Genomic DNA, 18770 nt, shown 5'->3' with positions numbered 1-18770 from the left:
GTTGAACCGTTATTTTGAATGAAACAATTATTTTGTTCTGTATATCAACAATACATATATACATATATATTCTATTATTATATAGTTTCAGTCAACTAATCTTTTTTCTCAGAGTAGCCCCTCTCTTCGCTCTCTTTCCTTTCCGATATCTTCGCAAACGGTATCAAGTGTATGGTGTCCATGTATCCTATATGTTTACGCAGTCCATGTATTGTCCTATGTGTTTATGGGGAGAAACAATCGGCGGGTTCGTCGTACGGGTAAAGTTCGAAAAGTCGTAGCGCCGTTAAAGCCGGCCTCTGTCTTTATCGGGCGGTCCATGAATCACGCTTACACGTGCTCGAGGCGTGAAAGAGATCGTCTCGTAAAGGCGCGTTTACGCGTACACGTCCCCGATGCTGCCGACGCAACCTATACGCACAGAGGATACGCCGGCGTCATCGTTTCACCGGCGCATGCGTAGACGCTAACCGCACGTGCGTGTATGCCGTTTAGCGATTGCGCGAGTCCGGCCAACGACTCGGGCGAGTCGGTAAGGACGGGCACTACCCTTTCCTGTTCGCGACATCGTTAAGGTGATGTGAAAGTGGCGTCGAAGAGGTTTTGTTTATAAAACTTTTCTCCCAACTCGATTTACCGCATAGTTTGAAACCTTACAACGTGAATAGGGGGACTATAAGAAAGGTCCTGAAACTCATGCAATTTCAATTCTTTTCAAATTTGTTTATAGGTATTTTAAAAATAGTTTATAAAAAATGAAACTTCGCGAGTTTCAGGACCTACCTTAGGGTCTCCGTATTCACGTATTAAAGTATGAAAGGGTTCGGTACACCTAGTTCGGAGAAAAATCGAATAATCTATACTCTTTTGACGCAGCCTCCGTGTCATTTTTATTTACCTTAATTAGGCTGTCATATTGCACTACGTCGTTACGTAGGTCTTACGGGTGAACCATCCTCGAAGATCGGCTCGGAGGATCCAACGGAATTCGGTCCATGAGAAAGTGCAGACTCGGTAGATTGGCACCGGTTCCCCTACCCTTCCGCCTTCCTCGCCGCCGAAGTGCCCGTGCCCCGAGCGCGCCACCGCGCGGCTTAGTCGTGTCCCGACCGTCGTACGGTTCGCGTCGCGCTCCTCGAGCTCATCCGCTCCGCCGCGCGCTCACCGACTCGGCCCGGTTTATTTTTAGCCGTGACTGACGTATTCCCCAACGAAGTGTCCACGTGTGAACGGCGCGTTAAATGGACGTCGCGACAGCGCGTGGGCGAGAATAACGCGTCTTGTTTTCCTAGCAACCACCGGCCGGCAGGTGGCACGGCCGAGGCCACGCGGGTTTAAATCGCCCCCTAACCTAACTGAACCTCCGAATTCCCTCCAACCTTGGTAATTCCCCTACTTTACTCGGTACGATAGAATTCAAAAACAGCGGATTAACCCATCGCGGTTTTATTTCGTTATCCCCATGTGCTACTTCGCACGTGGAACTTGAAGCTTCGCGGCACTATAAGAGGATATAGATATTTAATTTCGGGAATTCCTAATTTCGCGTTTAACGATACTAGTGTAAATATCGGCCTCGACCGACGCTTTTCATCCGGTCCTCTGAATGAGCCGAATCGCCGTCGCGGCCGGTAAGGCAGCGAGCGGGCGCTCGGGCGACGTTACCGACCCAGAGCCGTGCCATGAAGGTCTCCGTCGACCGGGGCAGCGCTTTTCGCCCTTACGTCCCCTCCGAATTATCGGATGCGTGTCTCGTCTGCGTAGACATGGCCAGGGACACCCCAGGCTCGCCGATGTCGCGGCCGCGCGACCTGGCCACAGGTGGCGCCACCGCCACCCTCACTTCCGGTGCCTATCACGCCGCCACCGGCGATCCCACCACCCTTCATGGTCACGCCCTCCAGCAGAAGATACTCGAGGTAATGTAGAGCCCTCCTTTTATTTATTTATTTTTTTTCTTTCCACCTAACCTTTCTCGGACTCGCGGCGCGAAATTCAAATTCGCTAAGCGATCTGAGGGGGATTTTGTCGAGGGGTTGTTCACTTAAGAAATCACGGATTTTCATGCGAGAGATTGCGTGGAAATCGCAAACAAATACCACTGGGATTTGTTCGACATCACCGAAATATTGTCACAATTGTAAGGCTGACCGACACTTGTAACCAAATCGCATTGTTTGTAATTTGAAATCAAAGGCAATCGGTTTTTAAGAAAGAAAATCATTTTCACTGATTTCCACATGAACAGCCCCTTGTATCACACCGTACCGCGGCATACGGCCTCCGGCTTGGTTGTTCCGCAGGAGCCCGAATATATCCAGTCACTCGAGTCTCATTTCGTTTCTTATCTTGTTTCCTTTTGCGCGTCCACCTAGCGAGCGTAATAAATCCCGGGAGACTCGAGGACGAAACACAGTCGAAAAGAGATCGATTCGATTGGACGGGGTTCAAGTTCAAGGCCATGGGTGACGCTTAGGCCTGCGGCTAAATTCAGGCCGGTCGATACTCGCAGGATTCGAGAGAGGTTTCTCCAAGGATCGATCCTCGGGACTGCTCGTTACGGCGTTCTTTTTTTTCTTTTCTACCTTTTCGTTTTTGCTTCTGTTTTTTTTCCCTCTTTCTTTTTTCGTCTTTTTCTTCCGCACGAGAGAGAAAAAAAGTGAGAAGCAATGTTGCGCGTGACTACGTGATCTGCGACATCGGCGCGCAATTAATCGTTGCGCAACCGGTGCACCGAGGCGCAATGTATGTGCACTTGGGTGCAGCGCGTCTGCTCTTGCGTGGTCATTATCGGCGATCGGCGATATATCGTAGGCGCCGTATGACTCGCGGCGACACGTGCGACCGGCCACTGGGAGAGGTGTGAAACTACGGTGGCATTTAAACCGGGAAATTGAAGCGACTGGGGAGACTGACCGATGGTGACACCCAAGGCTCGTATCGTGTGAGCAGAATTTGAAAATCGATCGTGACGGGTCAGGAGGAAAATGTACGAGGCTCATATCGTGTGAGCTGAATTTGAAAATCGATCGGGGCGGGTCGATGGAAGAAAAAGTGCGACGAGAGAGTTTTCAAAATTTTTAAATTTATAGAAATGATTTTAGCGCCATGTTTGAAGGAACCATTTGAAATTGGAGGCGACTAAAAACTAACCGATGGTGACACTGAAGGTGATTATAATTTAAAAATAAATTAAGATGGGTTAATAGAAAAGCAGTGCGCCGGGCGATTTTTCAAAATGTTAGGATTGATCGCTGCTGACAGGATTGATAGAAATGATGATTTTAACAAAGGCGCCGATTTTTCCATCGGAAACTGCGGGTTTTTAAATTCTTTGATCGTTCGAATTAATAGTTCGTTTGAAGGAACTCTTTGAAATAGGAGGATTCAAGACAAGACGTCTCCTTATGACATCGCAATGAGAATTCACTGATCGAGATATGAATCTCCCAGGGGAAATTAATTAGACGCAATCTTTCCTGTCGCTTTTTTGCTCCAATAAATTTCTTGGCTCTAGCGAAACTAATTTTCGTGAGAGTCGTCTTGGCTGCAAGTCAAACGACGATTTCGGGTACAAAGTCATTGACTATTCGAAGTATATCGACTTTTCATTCGAAACCGTGTAAACGCCGAAAATCAATTGACAATGGATAACGAAAGCTTATTGAAGCTAAATGTGAGGACATCGAATATATCTGAAATTTGTATTAACCTCGTGTACTCATCTCTCTGACTAATTTTTCTGACAGCCTTAAATAAAGTCGCAAGGATTAATTTCCTTGCAGAAGGTGATTTCTTTTTTCCTCCTTTCGCACGGTGCAAACGGCGAAGTTCAATGATATGACAAATAGGACATGGCATAAAGAGGCCGTTCACCGGCGTTAATTTTCTCTGGAACTCCATTCTGCTCCCATTAACTGCTTATCTGGGATGCTGGAAATTTATTCGAAGATGGTGTACTGCTCCTGATACTTAAGCCAAACGCAGATCATCAACGCGACGCCCAGCAAAATGTCCACGACGGATCCGATGCCGATCCATCCTGTCCATGGTAGTATCTATAAATTCAATGGACGAAGCTGTAACCAAACCACGTAGAAGAGTATAGGGCGATGGATACAGCGAAGCATGAGAAGGAGAGGAACCAACCTTAATCCTAACCGCTACCAGCCCTAGAATTAGGGCGAGCGTGATAACGTAGGCGATAACGCAGGCGTGATGGGCTAGAAAGGTCCAAACTAGAGACGTCCTGGGCGGCGCGATGAGACCTCTTCGAAGATTGTAATCCCTTACCCAGGCTCTAGTGTTTGCGTCGACATTCGCGTCCACCATCATCGGGCTGATTATGGTGGCCTGAAAAGGTTCCTTCCGTTCTGAGACTTGTCACTTGAAGGCCTATTTGCAGAACGGGGAAGTTCCACTCGCCCCAGATGAAAGTCTAGAGCCCTCAATGGGTCCACGAGAGGACCTTTTCAAGCAAAATCTCCTGGGAGATGTCTGCTAAATGCTCCTCCAGGGTTGCGTCTTCCTCGAAGCCCGACTGGAAAACCCGGAAGGGCGGTGGCTAAATCCTAGCTAGGGTGGAAACCTAACAATCTAGGGTCTGCGTAGAAATCTCACAGTTTCGTATGCTTCTAAAACATCCTAACTTTCCCCGATGAGGAAAGAATCGGACAATAGTACATTGACGCGTGGTTAAACTTCAAGCCCTAGTTAAGGGTTTGCCGGGAAAGCCTGGATAAAATTCCCTTGGATGGGAAATTAAATTCTAACTAGGGTTTACATCGGCAAACCTATCAGTCCAGGGCCTGCATTGAAGCTACAGTTTTCTATGTAAACCCTTCTAGGACATCCTGTTTGCCTGCAAGATTATGTTGCATGATTCTATTTTAGACCCTAGCTAGGGGTTGGCGAGGAGGGCCTAGAATAAACTTATCATGGATGTCAAATTAAACCCTAGATAGGTCTTGCCTTGACCTTCGCCAGGAAAAATTGTCTTGGATGAAGTCCTAGCTAGGACCTACCTTGACTAGGGCTAAGAACCCCTAGCTAGGGTCTAGATAGGAATTTAGATATCCTGGTCGTTTCCCACGTGGAAGGGAGCTTCAAATGGAGCTAGGAACTTCTGGTTCCCATTTTGGATGGGGAATCGGTGATGGGATACTGCGGAGATGCCCTCACCATGTCGTAGGTCAGGACGAGCGAGTCCAACGGCGCTCTGCAAAGTGGACATGGCGGCGGAGAAGACATCATCCTGACGTCACAATATTTTGCCAGACAGTCTGCACACAAGAGGTGTCCGCAAGGTGCTCTCACGCCGACTTTGGGAACCCCAATGCATATCGGACAGATCTCCTGGTTAAATGTGACCACTGGCTTATCACTGAAAAGGGATACGTGTCAACTAAATCCGCCTCTTTTTGACGAAGTTGATGACAGGACCAACCTTATCTCCTCTTCGACCGGGTCTTCTTTCCTCTTCTTCGAGAAACAAGACTTCAGCCTGTGAAGACACCAGGTACCCCCACACAAGATGGCGCCCTTCCTGAGGAGGGCTACGTACGTCCCAAAGCCCAACGCTAGGATGATCGCCTTGGTTAGGTGTCCTTTCCAGCTGGAGTCGTCCTGAATGCTGCTGATGAAGATCCTAGTCCTCGTGAAGTCCGAAAGGTTCATCGTTGGAATGGCGTCAGGACTTCAGAAACCGCGAAATTGGTCCTTGAACTCTTTGCCCGGGTCACGAGGACTCATTGCGAGCAAAACTCCCGATTTTGGTCCTCGACCAAAGGAGGCTTTCCCTTGAAAGACTTTTAAGCTTGATCTGAAGTTGGGAGATTTAAGGGCGATGCTATTTTGTCTAGGGATATGGCCAAGACACTCGGCAGAGTTTCAAGCCAAATACATTTTCGAGCGAGAAACGGATTATACAGATACAGGAAGAAAGAATAAGTTATCCTAACTTCATATACATTATATGAAATAATCCTAACTTTAACAACGGTTATTGTATGTCGTAGGTTTTTTAGGGACTGACGTCTACGTCACTGCTCGTGTGGTAATATTTAATAGGCGATGATTAATGATTGTGGTTAATAAAAAGTATGAAGAGAAAACAGGTGGAGTGCGTGGCCACGTGTCTGCAGTCAGAGGTTAAAGTCCGAACTCGTACCTCACTTATAGTATTAAAAGATGTATTTTATCTGTAATCTTTAAACGGCTACAAGATATCTTTTATCTGTAGTCTTTAAACGACTAAAAGATGTCTTTCATCTATAATCTTTAAACGCGGAAAGTAAAGCACGAGTACGAGCTTGAAATTCCCGGCTGTACTAAATCATTACTTATTGGTAAATGATAACGCCTAGGTCGTAGAAATCCCTATGAAGTTGGCAGCATCCTTACTTCTATTGTCAATGAACTTAGGAGCAAAAATACGTGTTTTATCTGCAGTACATAAATGGATAAAAAACGTATTTTAGCTATAAAAGTGACGTACAGGTACGAGTCTAAATCATTAGTTCGTGGTAAACGATGGTTTGAGATCCTAGCAACCTCTCTTGGCAGCTAGCAGTCCATACTTCCATTGTCAATGAACTTAGGAGCAAAAATGCGTCTTTTATCTGCAGTACTGAAATGGCCAAAAAACGTCTTTAATCCATAAAATTGACGTTTCCGTACGAGTCCGAATCATTAGTTCTTGCTAAACGATGCCTCGAGATCATCCTAGGAACCTGTCTTGCCAACTAGCAGTCCATACTTCCATAGTCAATGAACCTAGGAGCAAAAATAGCCCTAATTAGGTTGGCACGTCGGAGTACGGACGCGCCCAATTGAGTCTGCCGTAGTCCAGATGAATCCGCCCACGCATTTCCGTTCCAAGTCGGGAGGGCTCCAGGGTCCGAGACGTTGGCACTTTTTAGCGACCGCGACCTCGTCCTCGTCGGGAAATGAAAGAATTAAGGTGTCTGGCGGGAACCGTGTCGCCTCGTGTCTTAGCGAGCCCCGTCGAGCTTTCGCCATGCGATTTCTATTTCTGGCGGCAGGCGAGTTTACGTAGGATCGAAGCGAGATTTTGTCTTGAAATAAACCATGTCACGGAATACAGGCCGGCTTCGTTTCTCGGGAAAAGAGCGACTATGTCGGGGCGTAAATGTGTGCCATTGCGGTGGAGGGGAAGTTCGCACAGTTCAGTGGCTCTATGTCGGGAACACCATTTTCCATCTCCGTCGGGCTGGGCCGCGTGTTCGTCCGACTTTGTCGAAATAATCTAGGACGTTGCCCTTGAGATATCTGGGTTTGGTTCCAGCTACAGCAGCATCATCAGCTGCAACAGCAGATCCTGCGACAGCAGTATCAGGCCCAGGAACGTCAGCTCGCCGAGCTGCACGAACAGCAGATGCATCAGCTCAAGGTGAGCCGAAGTCGCTCTTTTATTTTCATTTTTTTTGTTTTTTTATCAACTACTAACCGCATCTGAGCGAGTTTACGTCGATCGGAAATTTCTTGCGATGCGGAAAACTATGGAGAAAATCTGCGGGGGCGGTGAGATTCACATTAAAAAACACCTTAGATTCACCTAGACTGGCGATGCGTCTATGTTGGGTTTATGTTTTGGTGTCACTTTTTTGGATAGGGCGAAAATAGGATATCCCAAGGGAGTTCTGTTATGGGAGAGGGAACAAAATTATTTTAACCGCAAGTTTTTCGCGATGCGGAAAACAACGGAGAAAATCTGCGGGGGCGATGAGATTCACATAAAAAACCCTTAGATTCAGATAGGCTGGCGATGCGTCTATGTTGGGTTTATGCTATGGTGTCACTTTTTTGGATAGGGCGAAAATAGGATATCCCAAGGGAGTTCTGTTATGGGAGAGGGAAACAAAATTATTTTAACCGCAAGTTTTTCGCGATGCGGAAAACTACGGAGAAAATCTACGGGGGCGATGAGATTCACATTAAAAAACACCCTAGGTTCACCTAGACTGGCGATGGGTCGATGTAGGGCTTATGTTATGGTATCACTTTTTTGGACAGGGCGGAAGTAGGATATCTCAAATGCGTTCTATTATAGGAGAGTGGAACAAAATTACAGTATATATAATAACCATAATGTATATGTATATGAAACGTGAAAATATTTGTAAAACTCTATCCAAACTGGATGCACCGAATCGTTGGAAACTTCAGGATGTGATCGTGGATGTTTTAAGGAAGACCGTGGTGCTAATGAAATTTCATGAGCACCATATTCTTCCCTAGGACCTTCATGACCACGTGCTGAAGTTTCAAATGACTCGGTGCCCCCAGTTTAGAGAAGTTTTATAAATATTTTTACGTTTTGTACATACAGAATGTCCGTTTCATGTCACCTTAATGGAAAAGGTTGGATAAAAGTGTTTTGGATGCCAAGTTAAATCCTAGCTAGGGCTTACTATGGTTAGTTAGGGGGAATCCCTAACGCGGAAGTCATGCCTTCGGATCAGATGCGATTTGGATGTCTCCCGATCGTTATTTCTCGGGGAATATTTCTCGAGCGGTCGTTGAATTGTTTTGGAAAGGAAAGATCGTCACTCGGAGCGATAAGCCGGCCAAGCCGAGTACAAGGAAGTGCGTTGAAAGCGAAAATTGAATCATCGCTCGCGATAATGGGACGCCTAGTGACGTAAAGATGCCGCGACACAGCTTATCGTCACCGGCGAGATTTATTTGTTTATTAATCCTGGCCTCTCTGTTTGTGCATTTATTTATTCTCCCCGGTGTTTTTCGTGTATTCATAGGCGACTTCCTGGAAGTCGCCTATAAATTCCACATAAATCTGGGAAGTCTCCTTGGCCGATTTCGAGGTCGTAGGTCACTCGGGGAGGGACCTTGGCTTCGCCGATTGCCGACGTAGAAAGAGAGAAGAAGAAGGGAGAGAGAGAGGAAAAAAAAAAGTTTCCGAAGCCTTCAACGCCTGTAACGGAATACTCCCGGTTAACTTTGTCGCCGCTCTTGTGGACGCCCCTTAATCTTCTTCTTCTTCTCTCTCTTTCTCTTTTTTTCTCTCTCTCTTTTTATTTGCTGTCTAAGAATAGCGCGCCAGTGTCACCGAGAGAGGGAGAGGGAAAGAGAATGAGAGGCCCATTCACATCGGTGCTTTCGAAAGTTCGATGGAATATTCCCACTCGGTGTACAGTCGATGACGTTAATCTTACGTGCAAACAACGTTTAAAGCCGGTACTTTCGCGCCGCTCGTCGCACTTTCCCCTCGATTTATCCCCCTCGCGGTTTTATCGGCAGTAACGCGTGCACGGGATTTTACAACCGACTCCTCGTTACTCGTTTTAAGGACTCTTTACTGATAACTTTCCTTGCTTTAAGGTGACTAAACGTCTTAGGCAGTATTCTAGCCCTAGCTAAGGCTTCCCTATTAGGAATTTTCAACCCTAGCCAAGGTAGTCCCTAGATAGATCTTGGCCGTGCAACTATTCCTGGTCAGGGCCAAGCTAAGACCTATGTAGGATTTAATTTCGTAGCTGAGACAATTTTATCTAAGTCTTTTTTTTTTGTTAACGTCTACCTGGGGTAGATAACTTTAAAGTGACTAAAAATGTCAGGCAGTATTTGAGCCCTATTAGGAATTTTCAACCCTAGCCAAGGTAGTCCCTAGATAGATCTTGATCGTGCAACTATTCCTAGTCAGGGCCAAGCTAAGACCTATGCAGGATTTAATTTTGCAGCTGAGACAATTTTATCTAAGCCTTTCTTGTTAAGGCGACATGAAAGTGGCGTCATAGAGGTCTCGTTTATGAAACTTATCTCCGAATTGGGTGTACCGAATTGTTTCAAATCTTACATGGTAAATATAGAGGCTGGAAGGCCATGAAATTTCAATTTGAAGATAGTTTGTTGGTAGCTATTTTCAGAATTTCTTCTTCTTTTTTTTTTGTTTTAATGCAGAAATGAAATTTCCCGAACTTCAGGACCTACCTTAGGGTCGCCATGTTCATGTAGTAGAATTTGAAATAAATTGGTACACCCAATTTGGAGAATATTTTCTCCAACGATTGATCTGTTATATGAAAGTGGTTTCATATCCCCTTAATATATCTATCTAGGGCCTAATTAAAATTTAATTATTCACCAAGGTAATTCTGTTGGATTCTTCCTTTATCGGGCCAAGTCAGGATGTCCCAATATAGAAAAGTGTAATATTTCAAGGCAAGCCCTATTGTGATAGGGTAGCACCCTAGCTAGGTCCTGGCAGATTTCCTACGTGGGCCCTTTAAATCTCGCATCTCGTTACCTTGTGTATATGAATAGACGTTTGTATGTATTCGATGTACAATCAACACGATTTGTCCGATCTGTCGTCGCAGTTGTGGGAGCAGCAGAAACAGCTGGAGGAACAGAGACGGGAGAAGGAGAGGCTGGAGGCGCTTAGGAAAAAGGACAAACATGACCACAGCGCCATCGCTTCTACGGAGGTCAAACAACGCCTTCAGGTGAACTAAGAATAATAACCAGGCGTGAAAATAACCCGTCGGGCCGCCTAATCGTTAAAAATAGAACCCCGACGCTGAAAATCCCCGAGATCAGCAGGAACCTCTCCAAGGGGTTCCCGCCTGCCCCCGAAAGTCGCCTCGGGTTGCCTCTTACTTTTCCTTCTCTTCCTGGATTTTGTAATACCTCGTCTCATATTTCATATTTTCGGCTCTGTACAACCCCACGGGCGAGATTAATGTACCTCGTAATCTCGAGGCGACTTTTAATGCGGTACAATTCAGTATATTCAGATACACCCGTCCCTCAATTAACGTGGCACTCGTTTTACGCGTAAATAAAGTCTCGGTACAAAAGAATATTAAAACTAGTACATATATGTTTTAGAAACATGCGTTTATTTCAAATTGCTTAACGAAAGCGAGTAATTACGCTTTGGAGTACAAAAGTTAAAAGTCTGAGTAAGTTACTGCCATACACTTGTTACTTTCAAAACTTCGGGGAAAATATACTTTCTGGCCGCGTAAATTATGATTAAGCGTTGAAAGCTATCGCGTAAATTGTGTTATTATTTACCGCGTAAATTAAGATCGCGCATGAAAACTACCGCGTAAAGTATTATCGCGCATGAAAAACTATCAGGTTAATTAAGATCGCGCTTGAAAACTATCGCGTAAATTGCGTTATTATTTACCGCGTTAATTATGATCGCGCATGTAAACTATCGCGTAAATTGTGGTATAATTTACCGCGTAAAAAATGTAGAGAAGGGTGTAGTTTGAAAATTGAATGCAATGCGATAACGGCGTAGTTCATTGGTGCTATCGGAGCTAGTAGATCGTCATCGGAGAATTATTGATGATGGGTTTGTATTAATTTTTTCAGAGCTTTCTGGTGAACAAGAAGCAACGCGAGGCCGCCGCCGCAGCTAATGGAGCAGTTCCGGGAGCGCAGGGATACGGAAGCTGGTAAAGCGCCTTTTTCGATACTAATGTATTTTTTTTTTTCTTGGTGAATTCGGCAAGTAACTCTCGTTTGGGATCTGGGGAATCGTGGCACCGAAGAGTGCACCTACTCCGAGACTGATCGTCATTCGTTCGGCGGTCTCTTCAGGGACTGGCTGGAATTTCCTATGCGAGGCGTACGTGTCTTCCTACACGCCGCGCGTTCCGGGACGAACGCGTCGGTTTTTCCTGGGTTTTAAGGCTGGTTAAGAGAGAGAGAGAAATTCGAGAAAATAGACAGAGTCGGGGAAGACATCGGCGAAGTGGTCGCCGGGTGTCCGGTAACAGGCTTAACCAAGGTTACGTTCGTTAACCTTATCCCGTCACGTGGAGGAGCCGCGATCGAGGAATGCCGAATGTCTTCAAGGACGAGGCCCGAGTTCCTTCAACCTGATTTCCCACAAGAAACTATCGACCCCTGGTGCACCTTCCGAGGGATCGTCCTACCTCGGTGATAATTGCGGGAATACCGGGGCAATTAATTGCATTCCGAGAGCGTCCCCGTCTGGGCGATCCTTATCCCCGCTTTCCTCCGCCATGGACGGGCACGATTTGTTTGCCTCGCCGGGCCGTTCTACGCCGAAGTGTTTCCCACGAAAGTTGCTCCCAGGGATCTTCCGAGCAATTTTTGTCCTCAGCGTCGTTTCGTGCTATGCCTCGTTTGACCGGAAATCAATGATTTCTTGGCGGCCGCCTCTCTCAAGCGGTAGCGTCTCGTACAAGTTCATGGCCCTCGACTGGGCTTCGATCGCGTCTCTTTACTTCAACCATCTCTCCAATGGGCATTTAATTTTCTTTACGACCTTCTGTGATACCGTAAATATATACTACGTTCCGGATTAACCTCGTTCTGGAAGTAATCTCAGGAAATCCTGCGCCATTGTTTGAGAATACAAAATCCCGATTGTATTCGTAGGAACGAGAAATGGCCGCCATCGGGTTCTTTCCTTCAATCCGCGCGTCTGAAAATCGACATTACACTCCAATTCATCATTCTTTGGTCCTCTTTTTTGACTTCCTAAGAACAACAAGCAGCTTCCAGTGCTCCAATTCGTGGACGTCCAGAAGTCCTTGTCTCGTTCTCGAAATGGCTGCAGGAAATCTCGCGAGAAATTATGCCGAAACGAGTTTGGCGACTTCTGTCGGTCGCGGGTCGTACGATCCGTATAGAGGAACGGCACGCAAGAAAAATGAGGGGGAAAAAAGAAATAAAAAAGAAAAAAAAAAAGAACGGCCCGTCCGACGAGAACGTCATTGTCGGTCGCCTAGACGGTAGTCTCTAATTTATTCGGAATAAGTCGGTCGGTCGATAAATCGATATTCGATCGACGTGCGTTGAACGACGGGCCGCTCGTCTTCAAGGTGACTGCCTCGCTCGCATTCGTGTCTCACGTCGATAAATATCCCGATGACTCGCCCCCTTTGATTCGGATCATTATTGCAATTTATTGCCCGAATGCCTTTATGCGTGCGAGCATAATCGCCCCGTTTATTCTCGGCGTGCACCGTTCCTCGTATTCCGTTGGCCGATTAGATAACCGGACTGAATACCTCCCGAATGATGAATTTCCACGCAATTTTTATTTAAACCGAGAAAAAGGAAACTCCCTGTGTACGTTTTTTTTATTTTTTTTTTATTTAATTTTTAATAGCAAGTTCGCGGATTATTTCCTGACAATCGTTCTAGTAGAACCATTATTTTATTTTTGTTTCAAAGGGGATGATTCCCAGGTCGTCCCATATCGAACTTATCGGGAGCCGATAATGACATCCGAATTTAAACCGAGAAAAAGGAGACTCCCTGTGTACATTCTTTTATTTTTTTTATTTTTAACAGCAAGTTCGCGGATTATTTCCTGACAATCGTTCTAGTAGAACCATTATTTTATTTTTCTTTCAAAGGGGGTGATTCCCAGGTGGTCCCATATCGATCTTATCGGGAGCCGATAATGACATCCGAAGATAGACAAAACTAAACTAGATTGATAGTTACAAATCCGAGTCATCATTTTCTTTTATTGATAGACTCCTCGGATGAAAGTCATACTCGGCGAAAAAAGGACCGCAATAAAGAAGTACTTAATCTTAAAGTTTGTTTAATTTGCATTGACAAGGACTCTTGGGTAGTCAGGGTCACTCGGGAGGATTTGTATAGAGATCGATCGGGATAAGTCCCGAGGGAGGTGGACGTCCGAAATCCGCGAATCGTGCTTGGGTTTAATGGAACCGCTTGTGGTCGTCAACTACGTAACCGTACCGGTAACGATAATAGCACAACCTGGCCCAGTTATCCATTTAGCATCGGCGAGGTTAGCCGGGATATATTTCCTCGTGGTTCTGCTCGATAACTTCATCGTCCACGGGAGAAACAAGGTGTACGTCTTCGGGAGACATTAGAGGGTCCACGTGCGCCTCCATGGCTGTCATTTCGGTGATTTTCCTTTACTTTATCGTAATGACTCCCGTTGGATGACCCCATACAAGACTTCCTTCGAGAATCCTTATCAAAGGGAAAATTTCACTCGAAGCGATTCCGACAATTATGCGGAAGAGACGTATTAAGGGACCTTACTCCGAAATAGAGTTGATTCAATCCTTGTCCTTAAAGTGACACGAAAGTGGCATCTGAGAAGTTTCATTTATGAAACTTTTTTTTTTTTTTTTTTTTAAATAGGATGTACCGACTGCAATTTTACTACGTGGATAATGAGGTGTTGAGGAAGGTCTAGACACTCATGAAATTTCATTTTCATTCATAATTGTTTTTTTCTTTAATCTCATAAAATATTAAATGGTTTTCAAAATGTTTCTAAACGCCTTCGTGATGCGTAACCACGTGACATAAAAAGTTTCCCTTAAAAATCCCGATAAAAATTAATTATAAAGGATAAAAATTCACAAAGTGAGAAGTCGACTCGTCGTCGTCTCGTTGTTTGGCCTTGGTTCACTTTAAGCTTGTGTTTCTACGTTAAATATTCTGTTTGATCAAATGTTAGCTCTAATTTGGTGCGGCCTTTTCGCGAGTTTCTCATTTTTTTCGACGTCAAGTCGAAGTACATGGCCCCCTTTTGTATTCGACTCCTCGGTTGGCATAAATCGATGGATCGAAGATTTGTTAGCCCCGAAAGATGGATTCTCATTGAGCCCTTTCGGTGTTTGGGAATCGACTGTTAAGTCTTCGTTGTCATATTACTGGAAACCATTAACCCCTTAAATGGAAATGACGAGTCTCGCCCTCATACATTTTCTATGTCGAATTCGACATTGACGGGTTATTTAATAAATCCGTTTTATCACAAATGCCATAGAGTTCATATTTTTATATAAGTATATTCATTGACACTATTTCTCCCACGATTTTATGTATACCTATTTCGACCAAAAGGTTTTGATGAGCTGGAGGAAAATGATACCGTTAAATAAATTTAACAATTATTGTACGAAAACTCAAAACATTAATTGAGAAAAAATTATTAAACTTTGAAAATAATTTCAAGTTAAAATTTTAAAAGGTGTCTTTTGACACCTTTGGTAGAAATAGTGTTAAAGTTGAAATATTTTAGTTTTATTTTGCGATAACCCCGGGCACATAGTTAAAAAAAAAGCATTAAAATGAAATAGTTCGCCCACGCACGTTTCTGTGTAATTAAATCATAAGGCAAAGGGTTAACAGGGAATTCGGCCCCGTGGCTGGTGTCAGCTGCACGTTTCGAAAGCCCTTCCCCTTTCCCACCGATTTCTGTGTCAGACTCGCAAAAAGCATTAACCGATGCGTCCGGCAGTCATCTATTTCCGAAATGGTCACGCCGGGCAGGTTGCCAATTTTTCTGCGTACTCGTACCGGGATTACCCGTATACCAAAAGCCACCCCCGATACCAGGATTCGCTGCGGCACTTCGATAGCTATCGATTAACGATATCGGTAACTATCGAATATGGTGTACAGAATCCCGTCCACGAAGTAGTATAAGGAGATACAATGCCATGCATTGAAATCACCCCCACTTTAGGATTCCAAAATCTACAGATCATTTTCCTATCTAGTGCCGTGAGCGCCTCCTCTGTGAAATTTTCCCAATTGAAGATTATCGCCTGCTAGTCCTTTATTAAAATTAAAAACACATTCGCGGATTATCGTTTCGCTTTGCGTGGCTTAATTGCAAAATTAAATGCATTTTAGCCTTAAAGTCGCGCGATGCACCACCACGCACCTCCACTTTAGGATTCTAAGATCTACTTTCCGATCTAGTGCCGTGAGCGCCTCTGTGAAATTTTCCCAATTAAAGATTATCGCCTGCTAATCCTTTATTAAAATTAAAAACACATTCGCGGATTACCGTTTCGCTTTGCATGGCTTAATTGCAAAATTAAATGCATTTTAGCCTTAAAGTCGCGCAATTTCCCCTGTCCAGCTTGAGAAATAGTTTATTGCACGTCTAGGGGAAAAAGTAGGATCTTGGGCACCTGTGAAGGTTCTACGTGTCCTACGTGCACGTAGGCTTGAAACGTGTTACAAGTGCCTTCAGAGAAAAAAATAATAATAATAATTTGGTTACAATTACTATGACAGCATGGCTAAGACACTGTAATATGAACTACACTAATGTGTAGATCGTTCACATCGAATGGTAATTCCAACCTTGCCAATAGTTACTGTATCCATGAAGTTGCGCTAAAAAGCTGCAATAGTGATTACCATTTGGAATGGTAATATTAGCCATGAAATGAAGTTACGGCAACCGTAATGTTACAACAAGTAGTACCTTATAGTTACCTCGACCAAACGGAGAAATAATCATTACTTTGTTATTTTACTATGTTACTCAGGTTGCCACAACCTCCTGGCAAGGCAATATCCCATATATTGCCTTACAAAATAGTTACAATTATCACAATTGAGGTTTTCCCGACCATTCTTCCTTTTTTTTCCCGTATTCCGGTCGCCGAGGTGCGCGCGGTATCTCTCGGAAGATTCGCAAGATCCACATTTAAATTGAATAATTGGCCACTCTCTTTGCAATCCATTTAGGCGCGGGAAGTCGCAGTTTCCTTCCGGGTTTTGTAAAAAAATCTCCTTTGCAAGTTGAATTAATTTTTGCATTTTTTTTACGCATTTTTTTCCAGGCTACCGCCACAGTCGGAGACGACGAACACCACCAACGCCTCGCATCCTTACAGGATGCCCCAGATGCTCCAGGAAAAATTCAGCGACGATTTCCCACTGAGGAAAACAGGTAAACTCACCGTCGACGAGCATCGCCGAGTAGTCTGTGTGTTAGTAGAATGCCTACTAAAGCATGGATTTGCATCGCCCCTACTCACGGATTGTCCTTCCACGTTTTCTCCACTCCGGAGCCGTCGACTTCTCGTATTACCGACATCCCGTGGAGAAAATCGACAAGGGGACTCGCTATCACTTATCTAGGGTACCGATATAGGGCTTACAGAGGGAGTATCGCAGTTTTCCTTGTAAGGACTCGTCAGGACATCCTGGACTAACTCGATAAAGGAGGGCTTGGACAAAACTACGGGGATGCACAAATCAATTTCAAGTAGGCCTTAGCTGGACGCTAGGGGAAAGCCTGGATAAAATGCTCTTTTTTGCCAAATTCAATGCTAAGTGTATATTAGCTTGGCGTATACTGAGAAATATTCTCCTTTATGGAGTCTTGTATAAAAAAAAAAAAAAAAAGAAACCTGTCGCAAAGCCCTATGTAGGGCCTTGGCTAGGGCTAGAAACTCTTGACGTGGGAGCCCTAGCTAGGGTTTACCCTAGAATTGGAAATTCTTCACGTGGAAGTCCTAGGTCCTGGATTCAATCCAGAATCTCCTAGTTAGTTTTCCACATGGGATATCATCGGAAAAAAGAAAACCAAAAAAATAATAGGAACATGTCCCGAACGCAATTGAACGTAACCCTAGTGACGATTATCGCTTCTTTTCACGAGCAAACATTCCATTTCCTTTTTTTTTTTCTTCAAGAAAACCGAGCCGACGGAAAATTTGCGAATGTAACACGTAATCAGTACATAAAGAGTACAGAATGTTAAGATGGAGGGATTTAAACTAAAAGGTGCGAGTGCCGCACCTAAATGTTTCTCGGGTGCCTCCCAAATCCAGTACTCGACAATTAAGTCCTAAAAGTATCTTCATACGGGGCGATAAATCGAGCGACGTATGATCTGTGCAGTTCAATCTAGTTCTACCGTGTCCATACTTCAATTGAATCCGTTCTCACTAGTTCGCGCCCACTTGTGGAAACGATTTGCCATTACGCGCGTCCACCGTCGAGACTCGCGGTAGGATCGACGAAACCGTCGTCCAGGGACCGAGTAAACAGGAAAGAGGGAAAACGTAGAAGGACATGAAGCCACTTGTTAATCATCCTGACAATTCCGTGCGTATACGCGAACGACGTAGTGCAGGCTCGTCCAGAATCTCACGATTCCTCGCCTCTCGAGTCGTTCGGTTTGCTCGACCTGTTGCGTGTGCTTGTCCTGGCCTAATTTCGAATTAAATCCCGCACATCTCGCGCCGAGGTCGCCCGAGGGAAGAAATGCCGGAAAAAGAAAAAAGAGAAAGAAAAAAAGGAATCCAGTGAATTTCGAAAGGAGTCCTTAGACCGCGCAAGGAGCGAGAACGAAGTTCCTCGGCCCGGCGGCCGGGTGCTCTTCTACTTTTCTATTCTTTTTTTTTTTTCCCCGTTGGTTTCTTCTCTTCTCGAAAAGTCGCGATTAGTCTCCTTAGTCTCGTCCTAGTCACCGTTACCGATACCTCGTACGAGATGACTAACCCCGGGTGAAAATCTGGCCAGCCTCGGAGCCGAATCTGCTGAAGGTGCGACTCAAGCAGCGCGTCATGGAGAGGAACATGGCCGCGTCCCGAAATTCACCCCTAATGGCTCGTCGGAAGGATCGACTCCTGTCGCACCTCAAGCGGAGGTCACTCCTAGCAAGTACGTTACTTAAACTATGATATGTAAAACGAGAAACGACGATTAAGCCCGACCGGTAGCGCCGCTCCGAAGAAGAGGCCTCTCCTTTGCCGCCTGTGATCAGCTGATCGAGGTTTAGGTAGAATTCGATTACGGAAGGTCATAGGTGTTAGATTATGGGGCAGTAATTATGGACAGGGGGAGGAATCAGGGTTTGGCGAGCACTTCTGCAAGGATTACGGGGGCGGGAATTAAATTGTATCAATTAATAGGCCCTGATTGCGATAAGCCATGTCGGTTTTAAGAGGATGCTGAAGGCGAGCGGGAGGGGTCGAATCCATTCGGACACT

At 45.1% G+C, this 18770-nt stretch overlaps 2 protein-coding genes across 11 annotated transcripts in view; one reads left to right on the top strand and one right to left on the bottom strand.

The window, feature by feature from the left end:
- The window catches only part of LOC105702311 (histone deacetylase 4), a 69560-nt gene that overhangs the window by 36614 nt on the left and 14176 nt on the right, over positions 1-18770 (top strand). For 3 of the 9 annotated variants that reach the window (XM_012429794.2, XM_012429795.2, XM_023435065.1), the window contains exons 4-9: positions 1765-1919; positions 7307-7411; positions 10359-10484; positions 11368-11450; positions 16611-16720; positions 18301-18441. In XM_012429794.2, the coding sequence (XP_012285217.1) occupies positions 1765-1919; positions 7307-7411; positions 10359-10484; positions 11368-11450; positions 16611-16720; positions 18301-18441 (720 nt within the window). Of the gene's footprint in view, positions 1-1112; positions 1384-1764; positions 1920-7306; positions 7412-10358; positions 10485-11367; positions 11451-16610; positions 16721-18300; positions 18442-18770 lie in introns of those variants that run through there. The other 6 variants (XM_023435071.1, XM_023435070.1, XM_012429796.2 and 3 more) reach the window with 5 other exon arrangements.
- Positions 2819-5596, bottom strand: LOC105702312. Of its 2 annotated transcripts, none has more exons than XM_012429797.1 (2): positions 5182-5596; positions 2819-4365 (listed from the first exon to the last, which is right to left on the bottom strand). In XM_012429797.1, exons 1-2 carry the CDS (start codon positions 5251-5253, stop codon positions 3973-3975), a joined length of 465 nt encoding a protein of 154 aa, XP_012285220.1. In that variant the 5' UTR covers positions 5254-5596; the 3' UTR covers positions 2819-3972. The 2 variants fall into 2 exon arrangements, with proteins under 2 accessions (XP_012285220.1, XP_012285221.1); XM_012429798.1 differs by having other exon boundaries at positions 2819-4353.

Source organism: Orussus abietinus, unplaced genomic scaffold (genome assembly GCF_000612105.2).
Source record: "Orussus abietinus isolate OABI.00-Male unplaced genomic scaffold, Oabi_2.0 scaffold108, whole genome shotgun sequence".
NCBI classification, from domain to species: Eukaryota; Metazoa; Arthropoda; class Insecta; order Hymenoptera; family Orussidae; genus Orussus; species Orussus abietinus.
Note: the sequence above shows the minus strand (reverse complement) of the source record. Positions and strands in the feature narration are given on the sequence as shown.